Source organism: Teleopsis dalmanni, chromosome 2 (genome assembly GCF_002237135.1).
Source record: "Teleopsis dalmanni isolate 2A chromosome 2, ASM223713v2, whole genome shotgun sequence".
NCBI lineage: Eukaryota > Metazoa > Arthropoda > Insecta > Diptera > Diopsidae > Teleopsis > Teleopsis dalmanni.
In genome coordinates, this window is record NC_051847.1 from 128525909 (window position 1) to 128540323 (window position 14415).

General features: G+C 27.1%; 2 protein-coding genes across 3 annotated transcripts in view; both read left to right on the plus strand.

Annotated features, from left to right (window-relative positions):
- LOC119682232 (cytochrome P450 CYP12A2-like) overlaps positions 1 to 14415 on the plus strand; it is a 58909-nt gene that overhangs the window by 10817 nt on the left and 33677 nt on the right. The window lies entirely within an intron of this gene.
- LOC119682233 (membrane magnesium transporter 1-like) lies at positions 11637 to 12495 on the plus strand. Of its 2 annotated transcripts, none has more exons than XM_038095612.1 (4): positions 11637 to 11857; positions 11950 to 12055; positions 12109 to 12158; positions 12214 to 12495. In XM_038095612.1, exons 2-4 carry the CDS (start codon positions 11974 to 11976, stop codon positions 12427 to 12429), a joined length of 348 nt encoding a protein of 115 aa, XP_037951540.1. In that variant the 5' UTR covers positions 11637 to 11857; positions 11950 to 11973; the 3' UTR covers positions 12430 to 12495. The 2 variants fall into 2 exon arrangements, with proteins under 2 accessions (XP_037951540.1, XP_037951541.1); XM_038095613.1 differs by having other exon boundaries at positions 11637 to 11799.

Consider the following 14415-nt stretch of genomic DNA (forward strand, 5'->3'; position numbering starts at 1 on the left):
ACATTTTTTGATTTTTGGCTGCTTTCAAAAATAAAAAGAAATTTGAAAAGAAAGTTTATGAAATCACAAACATAAAATGTTTCAATCTGGAATACTGAAATTAAATCTTAAATCTAAGAAATATTTTTCTTACGAACACTACAAGAAAACACCATAAATGTAACTTCTGAAGTTTTTTAATTCTTGAAGTATAATTCTAAAAATATTGGACCATGAGCAATGCCATAAAGGAAACAAAAATCAAAAAATTTCTGTAGTTTATATATTATTTGGAATGCTATCAACGGAAGACTGTGTATATCATATGTGGCAATTTTTACAAAGAGACAAGAGTGACTGCCTCAAAATCAGAAAAGTTTATAAAACGTTTATTTAAGTGGGCTTGAAAACGGTACGCTATAATAAGTCATTGGAACTGGAGTGCTTTAAATGGACTAGTATCATTTTTCAAGACAGGTATAGAAGCTTAAACGTCATCGATGCCCACTACAAATTGCTATACTTTAAAATTCTTAATTTTGAAATTGATTCAGTATGATACCTTCAGAACATCTATTATATTAACCTATTCAATCTATTTAGAGTATACATTAATAAAAATTTAAATTGATAAAAATATATTGGAAAAATCAAATTTTAATTTAAGAATAAATGTTAGCCGCTAATTTCCATAGACCATTTAGAGTACCAATTCAAAGTTTATATCCACATAGTTAGTTTTCTAAATAAAAGTAAATATTTACTCAATATCAGAGCTCTTCTCAATTACAGATGTTTTTCTGGAACGCATCGCTGAGTGCGGTGAACGAATGAGTTGAGATTCCTTTTTTAGTTAAATGGAATAAAAACAGTTAGCTTCATTGAAACTACTATAGTAACAGCAGTACTGACTTATACTGCTTATTAGCGACAACTGCTATATACTGCTTTCAAGTGATGATTAACAACATCCTTAATATAATACCAATTATACTTTTTTGCAATCGATTACTATATATCTTTACCAGAACTCCGCTTATTCTTAATGTGAAATTTCAACTTATTTTTCTTTCATAGTAGTATGCATTTAAAAGGATTATCTTTGAATAAATTTAATAAATTGATTATTAATGTGGTCAAATTTTCTTATTTGGGATGATAAAAACAAAATACTTATAGTTTAAATTTATAAATTTTTTGTTGACTGCAATATCAGAAAGTTTCAAATCAAGAAAAAATTTGAGAAGTCCTTATATAACCTCCACATTCTGCCATTATTGACTGAAGGCAATGGATTGCTTGTTTGTCGTCGGCGACTTCTCATATAATTCGAACTGACATTGAGTATTCCTAAATGAGTTCAATAATTTTATCATTGCAAATTGACAGTAAAATGACCAAAAATTTAATACTTGTTAAAATGTTCGCTTCAGATGTCTTTTGTGTTGCTCAAAATTGTTTATATTGATGCAGCTCTGAGTGTTTCTGAAGGATTCTGTCTGGTTGTTTTAAGTGGTCACTTATAAATCAGTAAATAAGACAAAATTGCGAAATGTAAAAGAAATTAAATATTTAGGAAAATTAAATTGATTTCTTCATCTCACATTTGTCTCTTCCCAAGCTATTATTTTTTTCATATTGCTTGATTCTAAATTTATTTATTTTTTCTCTGTTAAGCATATTAACTTAACTTCTAACATGAAAGGGTTACAATTTCCTTCAAATATTAAAAAGTCACCAAAAAGTTTCCAATGGAAGTTGGTTTCTCGAATTGTGTAAGGAGTGAAGGAACGAAGGAGTGAAGGAAATCCTAACTTAAATTTAAAATTAATATTGTTTGTGTTACATTTCTTTTCAATTGAATTTTCATTAAAATTCAATGCTGGAAATAAGATTGGCAGCTTATTAAGTACTATTATTTAGTATATATTGCATGAGTGCATGAGTAGAGGGAGGAGAGGAGAAGGAAAAACAAAGCACAAAAGTAGCAAACTGCTTCCTTTTCTCCATGCTTTTGTTGCCAGTCAAAGTTTATAAGCAGCTCTTAAAAATCTTGTTAAGGAGCATCATTTGTGAAAAGCAATTTTTGTAACTTATTTTATGTTATTTCATTTTTTTTTTTTTGTTTTTTTTTGCCTTCTGTATGACGTTTTTATTTTTATATAGTAAAGGAAAAATGGCAAAACAGCTACTTAACTTTTTATTTGCCAAATCACAGTATGATTTGATGAACAAAAAGCACAAAAAAAAAAAACAGAAAATTACACTAAACAGAACAAATAAGTTGAAGTTGAAGAGAAAATTTTCAGTGTGGGCTTTTAGGCGCTTTGTCTTTGTATTATTGTTTGAATTTGTGAATTTGTTGCAAGAATGACTTTTTATTAATTTTATTTGACGCTAATGCTGTAAGTTTTATATGAACAAAATTTTTAAGCCATAAAGTAATTTTCTTTTGCATTACAATTTTTTTTTACTTTTCCTCGAAAACAAAAATAAAATAAAAACATTTTAAAAATTAATTTGAAACAACAAATTGTTCTGTCATTCGCAAATATTTGAGGGAATATTTAAAGGATAAAGGGAATTAAGAGATATGAGTTAACTTCGGCAGATCATTTTGTTAATTTTGTAAAAAACTTAAAGCATTTTTTTTTTATTTAAAAAATTGTAAAAAATTTAAGCATGGAAGCCATTAATTTACATATTAACGTCAATTATGGCAGTAGTAAATATTCACTTAATAGGAACTATTGTATTTTAATAGAGAGGTAGAAATGGTAGTAAACAACAACAAAAACTTTTTCAATATTTTAATATATTATATATGAAATAATAAATTTCATTGATAATAATGCCGAACACCCAACATCAGTGGTCTTCGAAATCATTTCTAATATGAATTTAATTATTCATAAATATTGTTTGCGTATTATTAGCATTTGAATGCATTATTAGCTTTTGAATGTGAATAACAAGGGTTGAACTAGTGCTCAGCCAAATTTAAAGCTCAAAGTCAGTGTTCGTTAGCCAACCTCATTAAACAATATCTACGAAAACTCTCTATTAAATACCAATGTTTATATTAAAGCAAAAATAGTCACTATTGTCATATTAAAAAATTAAATTTATAATTTATTAAATTTATATTAAATTTGACATTAAAATCAAATTTAATATAGAATTATAATGAAAATAATATAAAAAAAATATATTCAATTTCCAGTCTCGCCGACGTGAATCGTAGAGTAACATTAGCATGATTTACTCCGTATAACTTTTCTGGATTAGGTTCTATGCACAGAAAAGAAATAATATCATGCAATAAATAATGCCCCTACAAAAGAATAGTATTAAAAATAAATATATAATTAATTAATTCAATTATTCTATATTGGTTTATGATTTCGTTCTAATGCAACGCAGCATTGAAGTTTTTAATGAACTTTCACAGCACATTCACAAAACTCTAAAATCAAGTCAAGTACGGATTTGAATCACTTGGCTAATGTGTTGTAATCCCTCGTTTGACCAGATCCAGCTTGTAATCCACCTTTACTTCCTTATGGAGATGATTGCTCTGATAATTTACTACTAAGAATAGATAAAATTTGACAAAAATTTATTGCACTTTTATATCAGACTGTGAAGTCAAGTATTATATAGCAGGTATATAGTGAAAAATAAATTAATATTTTTTATTGAGTTTAACTCTTCATTCTGATAAGTTTTGCAGGTTTTTTCTGTAATGCATTTTTATATAATGCATTTCTTTTGTGATATATATAGCTGTATAATGATATGATTAAGGATTTGTTTAACGTAGTTAGTCAGGATTCTAAGATTCTGTTTCTAATAGTTAATTTCGTACTTCCTAGAGATCCAACAGTGTGGAAATTTAGATTCCCGAAATCTTCTCTTCTCCCTTATGTGCTAGTTCCACAAATGTTTTTGGTTTAAAATTAATCCAACATACTTTACTTTGGCCTTCCAGTTCATGGAGGAGTTCTTTATCAGCTGTTTTATTGAGATTTAATTTGTTGTCCTGATAATAAATATGGGCTTAAATTATTCGGTATTGCTTTTAATTATCCTTTTATTTAAACATCTATGTGATTGTAAATTATGTGTGAGGAATTCTACATTTTCAATGTTATTTTTCCAATATAATTTTTTTGATAGTATTATAAATCTACAAAATGAACAACCTTAAGAGTCGATATGTTAGTAAATAAAGATATCGATGTATAATATGGCAGAAAAGACGATAAAAACGGCTGATTGTAGTAAAATCCATTGTTAAATAGCCTTGACCTAAAAATCAGTATCACCTCATATTTAGTTATTAGTTCCCTGATATGAATGGCGTAATGTCATCTTACTTTTCACAAGTTATTCCCTTGGATGGAAAATTTTGTTTAGGATTTTTCTATTTATGTTTCCTCCGCTTTAAAGAGTGCTTAGTAAAAATGTGTATTGAGGATAAGTGACTTACTAGCAGAACGAATTACTTCTATAATTAAAATACTGAATGCGTACTGAAATCTTAATATAGCTGCGGAAATTGTGCTGAAAGACACAAATGAAGTGGAAAGAATTGATCAATTAGAGTTGATCGTCTACGTGAATTCAAATTACATATACGCAAAAATATAAATGCTGGATTAAATATATTATTTGGAAATAACACTAAACAACAGATTGACGTTTAAAACATGTAAACTAGTTTTTGAAAATTACAAATACTAATTAGACTGTTTTACTATTATAAATCGAGACTTAGGTTAAAAAATAATATTATTCTCTTTAACACAATGTACTGTAAAAAAAATATGACGGAATTTTGGACAAAATTGATTTCGGCTAAGACTCTTGTCGTCACATGTTATCTGATTATATTATGAATTATTATATTTTATAAACAAAAATGTAATTCTTTCAAACATGAGTATTCAAAAGTGACATTTTTTAGGAGACGCTAGCTCAAATGATATTTTTTAGTTCGAAAGCAACTATGATTTGAAATTTGGATATAATTTTTATCATGAAATCCAAGCTAACATATTCTCAGTAAAATTCACTTTCCACATCTTCGTATTGATTTACAGTGTGATTTTTCATATTGATTTATAGATAATTTCAGAGTGGAACTTTATATGTTCTCCATTATATATACTTGTTTTTATTCCAACCGACGAAATAAATCGATCTGACGTTTCCAAGGCTAGGCTGAAAATGCCATTAGTGTAAACAGATCAATGTTTTTTTTTATTTAAATAAATCATGTAATAAATATATGTCGCAGTTTATGCTTTACAAATTTAAATAAATTATTTTAAAAAAATTTATTATATTTTAAATATATAGTTTAATAAATATTCACTTGACTGTAATTTATTTGAATTTTTAAAAAGGTATTGGCATTTAATTGAAGCTAAATGAACTAAATTTTTTGAATATACTGAAATAAATTTATTAAAATCGAATTTAATATTAAAATGGTAGTTAAAAAAAAGTTAACCGACTCAGTGGTATTTGTGAATCAAGCCAAATGGAATCGTTTAAACAATGCAAAACACCAGAACATTGTTAAATGAAACCTTAATAATGTAACTGCTTTTAAGTCAGGATTTACGTTGGTACACATAAATAAACTTTCACAATCGGGCAGACACATCCATGTGCAATTCTCCATACAAACGATTTAATACACCTGCAACCTTTGCACGTTCACAGAAATGAAGCAAAATACTAAAGCTCGGAAAAAAAGTATAGAATATCTTAAAGCAATTCAAAAGCTGAAATGAATTTTATTTTATAAAATAAAAAATTTAAAAATAAAAAGGAAAGAGCAAAGGCTTAAAATCGTAACGAATTTGGGTTTCTGTGTCTCTGGTGTATACACACATCCAAAAAAAAGGAAGGGAAGGACAAAAAATACTTACACGTAAATGAAAGTAAATCTGACTAATCCAGAAGTTTCATGAAAACTCATTTCCTTCCTTTTTGTTTTCTTTTTTTTCTGTTTCTGTTAAAAGTGAGCTCCTTTTAAGGTGCAGATTTGGTTAAAATAAAAAACACAGATTTGCTGGTGAAAAACACTAAGCACGAATAAATTATTCAGAAATCTGCATATCTGTATTTTAGTTTCTAGAATATATTCATAATGAGAAGTTATTTAAATTCCATAAATAAGAATTTATTATTTAATTGATAATCTATTTTGATTTTCGATATGCACATATCATACCTATGTGTATATATAATTTCATATATCATTTCGATATGTTTCTTATCATAGTCTTGACTATCAATATGGCATTTTCAACTTTGGGTGCTCCTATATTTATAAGTTAAAATAAGAGATTACGAGCTTTCATTCACTTCTAAGCACCTTCAGAGCCCAGTTTTACAATTCAAATCTTGTAGATTTGTAGAAATTAAAAGAATAGATATGGTGTTTTACACAAAAGTTTCTTAATATAATAAATATTATTGAAAGAATAAAATAATGTGTTATAAAATTTATTTATTTGTATTAATCTGTGAAATATGTCTAGTCTATGTAAATATGTTTCAAAAAATGTGTACGTAAAGAATTTTTATTTTAAAATTTTTTGTCCAATGTAGTCACATAACCGCTGGACCGAAGCTAGCGAAATTTAAGTTTTTCCTGAAATTCTGCAGTCTTATATTTGTGCATATGTAAATAAAGGCTATATATAAATATGGTGGATATTTTTTTAAAGAACTGAAATAATCAGAAAACATCACCCGTAGTATACTTTTGGCTAATGGTCTGATCCCACGACAATGAATACACTTTACTTACTATTTACTTTATTGCTGTGCTTCGCTCCTAAGTGGAACATAGGGTCTCTCGAATATAAAACTACTTTTAATTTTCGAAGAATTATTATTATTAAAACACTAATATATAATATTTAATCAAGATACTTCTTCGCATATAATATTATCAAACTTTTATCAACAATAATTGGTTTTAAAGAATATTTGATAGTGAAATAATCTGTATATAATATTTGGACGAAAATCAAGGAGTCGGATCTAGTACAACAGGCTTGTTTGCTCAAATACAAAGTCAAGAAAACTTAATTTATTTTATTCAAACCGCAAGTTCTATCAATTTTAATTACTGCTTTCCAAAAAGTGTTGCACTTGCGGTGAATGTTAGTAAAAACTAACGCATAAACCACAGCTATATAAATTGCTTAACTATCATAATTTTTTTTTTTTAAATTTAAAGGCAGTAGTTTTTTATGTGATCTGACTGCAATGGGAAAATCATATTATTTTATTCAAATTCAAATAAAATAATAATGATATAATAACAATTATACATTTTATATAAAAAAACATCATAAACTGCATCTAAACGTTTTTAAAATTTTATCTAATTTCATTTTTAGCTATTTCTTTTTATATTGAGTTTTCTATTTCTTATAACTACTTTTATTTCATATTTACTTTTAGTGCTAATTTTATTTTTGAAAGTTTCTCTTAATAAATATTTCAATTAAATTCTATTTGTAGCTTTTCAAATTCTATTTTATACACACACAATTTATATTCTTGGAAGAATTTTTTTCTTCTATATTTACTTTTATTTTTGCTTTTAAAAATAAATCAACCTTTTTCTTTCTTTGAATTAATTTTTACTTAATTAAAAATAAATTTCCTTGCTGTTGATGTACTTCTTTAGAAAAATGCACATAAATTGTTGCTCATACGTCAGCGTATGCACTTGCAATTGCTGGAGTCATTGAAGAAGATTGCTGAGCTTGTACTGCGGTTAACATTTTAGCACTGAGTAATGTAAAATTTGTTTTACAGAGACTTTCATAAGCAAGAAAACATGGATTGTATATATAAGTATATTATTTTATATACATTTATTGAGTTCAAAATAATCTACTTATATTCAAGTAAATATTATGACAAGAATGTCGTATACTTTTTGAAAAGTTATTTAAATGGAAAGAGTAGAGAGAAATGTAATTAAACTCTGAAATGACTTAACTTAACCCATACATACATACTTTTTTAATGAATTAAGAAAACTTGAGTGAGTTTCCATCCATTAAAATTTTTTGTTGAGTATATATTGATCTTTAGACATATAGTTTGTCCAAATGTATATTTAGTTCATTTTAGTAATATTTTCATGCAAATGTAACTACAATAAAGTAACTTATGTTTACTTTGATATGATCGCAGTCTACATTTGTTCAAATTATGCATAACAAATCATATGATCTCATATTCCCTTTTCCAGTTTCAATAACATTCATCGAAAATGTTTGCATTTCCTTTCAAAAATATACAAACCATATACCATGTTTTTCCCAATTCGTCTATCAAACCATTCAATATCTATCATTATTTTTAACCACCATTTTAATTTATTGGACATATCCTATTTTAAACTACTTGAAACGTTACTTTTTCACTTATAATACAACATAAAGGCCAGAATAGATTTTAAGATCGTTAGTTGGTAAATTTATTAGTTAGTTGATAGATTTATAATTATAGCTACTTTTTTTAAAATTATCATAATATTCATCAGTCTTTAATTACAAGACCAGTAAAGATGAGTATGGAACTTGTTAAAATCCATTTTCTATTAACACAAAGAGAATATATTTTTTGCAGTCGAAGTCCAAAAAGAAACAGTACCTCTAGGGTTACGATATGCATAAATTCCATTCCTGGATATGCATAAAATTTATTTATTAATATAAAAACAGTGAAATAACAAAACTATTACCAAATAATAAAACGGTACTAGATTGGAAACATATATGCGTCTCTGTTGCACAAAAACATGGAGCTTATCTTTGGAAGGTATATTGTCACTACGGAATAAATTATGTTAAAATATTTGTAGGATTAATAAAAATAATTTATTTTTTTTTTTAAACAGCATTTCTCAAAGTCATTAAACAGCCGGTGTATGTAATTAAAAACTATTGACACAAAGTTCATATATCAAGTTTGGTTTCATTATAAGACAAAGACACGGGCTTGCACTATTTTGGAAATTGTATATAATACAATAAGAACTATAGTTAGACACATCTGTAAAAAAATAGTTCGATTTAAAGATTGTAAAATAAAAAGGATTTCATATCTCAAAAGGCAATCTAGATGGGAGATACAAATATTATTTACAAAAAATCGCAAAACAGCTATGAAATGTTAAAGGAAGTGTTCAATTACAATATATTGTCCTCACTTAAACATCTACATGAAAATAAGCTCCAATTTGTAAGTAAAGCTGCAGAAGTTTTGTCTTTTTTGTCTCAAACAATGGAAACTTTGATATATTTTTTTGATTATCAAAAAATATTCTTATAAAAAGTGCAGTGGCTTTAAAAAGGTAACTGCTAACCGGCAAAATAGTTTAAGTGAGAAAGAGACAAATATATATACACAATCCATTTTGTGTGTTTAGAAAAGAGAAACCAAATTGATAAGAGTTTTAACAGAGTTGTTCATTTATTTATATTCGTATATATAGTTTCAGATTTGGTTCTCAGACTTTTTCGCAACATTTGAGCAGATTTTATATTATATTAGCAACCAATATTAAACAAGAATAATTAATATAAACTGATATATAATGCTACATGAATATTTTCAGATAAAAAATTGTGAAAAAAAAATATTTTTAATATATTCGGAACATTAGACTTATCTGTAAAATTTATATCAGCTGATAGGTATATATGCATTATTTATTTCAATATTGTCAGTACTATTTCTTGACAACCATATGTGCAGTTTGAATGTTTCTTCAGTTAATAAAAAAGTTTCAAGTTTTTGCTTTTAAATAATACAAATGCAGAAAATATTTTTTGTAAACATATATATTAATAAGTGAATAAATAAATTTATTTCTTGAAAATACTTTAATTAACAATACTTCAGAAAAACTGCGAACATACAAGTCAAGTACGTCTTTGGGTCAGTTGGTTGATGAAACTTAAATCTGAGCTTCAAATTTGATGGTGCACGAGTTTAATACCTGATACTTATAGTCTCAAAAAATGATTTACGAATATTCAAATTCAAAAAATAATTCCAAGAGCACTGATGATGGGTCAGAAAAAATTCAATTAATTAAAGATTTTTTTTTGGGTGGTTCAGTACTTTTCGAAATCTGTCTATACATAAGTAGTTAATACTATAACTAATAAAAATAATAAAAAAAATCCATTATTTTAACTTAATAATATTAAAATAATGCACTTTAATTTTGGTAATTCGTACCATTAGCGTTATTGGTATTAATATTTATTATGAATTATTAAAGATTTTAAAAAGATTAAGAAAGAATAGAAGGAAGAAACATTTTTCAAACAATTAGGCATACTATATAAATTTATACATAATAACAAATTAACGTTATTATGAATATGCGTTAGAGGTAAGTATGATCTCTTACTACAAAAGGAATATATTTTATATATATTTCCGAAGGAAAAACAGTGGATAGATTTTTCTTTGCCTTTATATTCATTTTCATTTTCAATTTGAAACAACACAAAATAAAAACGCAATTTCTGACTTAACCAAAACCTATCCGGTCAAACACAAGAATTTATTTGGGTATATTTTCATCTGTTCATCTGTTCATAGATATATATGTATAAAAGCTTCGATCTTTACTTTAGTCAATACTTATGTCAATAAGTGATTAAGTAGTAAAAATATTAAGAGGTAAGTAAAGTATTAGAACAATACTTGCCCTGACTGGAATCAAGTTTTCTTCAGTATTTATCTATCTAATTCGCCAAATATGCAGTTATCGTTTCTCAAACGAATTCCATATAAAATTCATACAAAAGACATCTAAAAATAGGCAAAAGAGGCTAAAGTGACAAGTGTCAACATAGTTTATACGAGAGCGATAATTATGATTTTCACAAATTGCATTTATAAGATGAGTAACATTACAAATTAATTCACGCAAATTAATTGCGATGGTAATTTCTATTTTGGCCATCATTGAGATATTCATTCATTTACAGACTAACAACAATATCTGAATATTGGAATTTTAGCAAATGTTGGTTTTGGTTGTAGTTATATAAACATAAAAGAAATAAAATTGGAAAGCAATCTATGTGTATTTTAACTTTAGAATATAATTTTATCAGATGAACAGTAATCTCTAAAAATTGTAAATGTCTTTCGCATAAACGTGATAATAATCAGGCATTGATAATTGCTTAACTGCAAAGCGACCTTACTTGTATATACTTCTAACTTTGAATGAAATGTGATTAAGTGAAGTAAAGTTCGTCACTTCCCTGATAAATGCAAAGAACCACATATACATATCTATTGTCTCTTTAAACAATGGCTGCATTTGCTACACCAAAATTAAACAAAAAACAACAAGTCTCTTATTTGTATGTCAAACAATAACACAAATACTAGTTGTGAGATTTTCCTTCCTCCATGAGAATGCAAAAGTCAATGTTATTAAAGAGATCAGCGATTGCTTCTGAACATTTGTTAGACATTTTTCGAAAAATCTAGTTAACTGTCAAAAGTTTTGACAAAATTAAGGGGTTTCACATGTTTAAAAAAATTTTAACTAAAATATTTTTAAATCGAAACAAGTTTTTAAGTAGACAATATTTGAACTCGTTAGTAATTAGTTGAAGAAATTGGTTTCTACCTAACTAGCATTGTTTAGCTGGGTTGTATATCAAACGTTTCCAGATGATCTGCAAATACAACCCTTCAAACAAACAGTTTGACTTGCACTGCAATTAAAATATTATCACTGTACGTACCATATGTTCTTGCAAAAACTTTCACTCTTTTTATTTTCGCTGCTTTACAGGTAAGCCATATTATGCAAAGAAATTTAAAATTAATAGATGAGTTGGGTAATAATAAATAATAAACATAATTGTAATAATAAAAAACCTTTAGAATATCTACAAATTTCAACCAAAAATGGCATCAAGTATTTTAAACAAAATTGGTTTTTTAATCGGTGTTGCCTTCCTTATGCACGCTACACTCTCCATGGCATATTGTAAGCTGACAACTTATTTTAAAGTAAATAATATTTTTTTGGTTTCCTTACAGATCGTGCACAATCGAAGTTCTTAAACGGTGCAGTGGCTGTACCATTCGATGTAATATTTGCTATTTTTTTTTGGTATAATAAATATGGGCTTGCTTTTCTTTTAGATTGTTGTCCGAATTGGTCTAGGCTTTATATTTATCATTTACAACTCTGTAGAGCTTATTTGGAGTTTTCAGGATATTGATTTAAAGACCATAATGAGACAAACTTGCAAAGAAGCAGCAAAGAACGTAACGAGGGCTTGTCTTTTTGAACCACTCGGCAGAATCATGGTCAACAACCATGCGGATGAGAAAGAGTTCTTTGAAGAAATTTATTAAGTAATATTTAAAGTGTCAGAATATATCTCATATAATACCAATAATTATATAAGAAATGTTTTTTTAACAAAGTAAAATGAAATAACTTGAGAATCAGTTTATATATTATATATGCACTTATAGACACATAGACTATGCAAATATAAGACCGATAGTATTATTAGTTTTGTTGGAATTATTATTGAAAATATTAGTACTATAATTAACCTAGAAAAAACTTTTCTTTCAAATTTCTTTTCATTTAAGAAAGTTTAGTTTCTTTTCATATTATAAAACTTTTTAAAGTCATATATAATAGACAGAATCTTTGCTTCCTTCTTGCTCTCCTTACTATCACATAATGAGGCTAAACATAAGTAAATGTGGGCGAAGGAGAATATTCTAACCTCTTAATCGAAAAACAATAAATATTAAGTTGCTCTTGTCGTTTGCTGCCTCCGGTGCTATTTTGTGCACGCCGCCAACATAAGGTTAAGTAGAGCTGACCTACTTTTTCAATTTTTCTGGTCATAGTCAAAGTCATTGAAAATGTGAAGCAAGTGGAAAATTACCAAAATCCTTGCCAAATGATAGCATAAAACAGTGTCTTAGTATTATTACTATAGGAAATAGCACGTTTAAGTGTAGAAATTCATTATTTATTAGAAAAAGATTAAATTTGCCATAAAGAAGGCAGAAATATGCCACTACTATTTTTTAGTTGGAACAAAAACGAAAAGATTAAGGTACCTACGGAGAAAGTTATGTAGATGAAAGATAAAGAAATTCGTTTCCATTTAAGTGTAAATAATATTAAACTTTTATTTTTTAAGTTAATTTAAAAAACGAAATAGGAAGATTTTAAGTAAAAATTTTTTCTCTAATTGTTAATAAAGAAATATAAAATGGAAAAATGAAGCTATATACTCTTTAAATACAGACAATAAAAGATCGGGTATTTATTTTAAAAATGGCAAACATCTCAAGTATGTATATACCATATTCTGTAAAATAATTATTAAAAATTGATATTTGAAAATTCTAGGGAAATCAATCAATGATTGACCGTGTGAACAAAAATAGCTTGATAAGCAAAAATGTTTTCCGTACCGTTTATCAGATCTTGAAACATAAAGCCGGAGATCTATTTTATATAAATATATAAGCCCATTGTGTGTAGTACTACGTAGGTACACAATATATAACACGTTTGTGTGTAATAATACATAGGCATACAAAGCTTGGGTATGTAGGCGTATCAGGACTAAGACACATTTCAATTTTCGTTTCGCCACAGATACGCTTATGGGACAATTATGGTGCCGGAGCTGGTGTTGGTGTTGGGCTCAATTAGTGACTGGAGGTTTTGGCAGCAAATTAAGATTGATGAAATGTATGTTATAATCATAATATCCTTTTCTAACAGAATATACTATCTAGCATATAGGTGCCGCTAGACTAGATCCATTAGAATGTCTTTGTGGTGAATCGGTAGAATGTTGTAGATTATGGTGATGACTTTTATAACGATATGGTAAAAACTATAACACCTGCCGCTTTTGTTAGTTCTAACAATCCTGTTAGGATTATCCTGTTAGTCGAAACAGGATAGTCCGAAACTATCAGAGTTTATTGAAACAAATGATTGCGTCAATTTTTGTTTCACAAAAGTAATATCTTGCTTTAGTCATTGAAATTGTTGAATAGTAATTATAGTACAAAGCAGTCAGAAGTTATTGCATAGACCTTCATAAACTGCTTCCTGCAATTTTTTTAAGAAGGGTTAATATTGGAGAAAATATTGACATAGTAAGGAAATTTTAAAGCTGTCATTTTAGTTTGAGACAGTAAGTGCCTTCACAATGAATTCTAGAGAATAAGAAAGCAGATGCAACAATAATATACATTGTAAAACCAATTTCAGCACTTTTTTTATTATGAAGTTAATGGTTTTTCTAAAGGAAATGGAATATACTAGACGACTCTGACCAATCAGCTTATACTTAT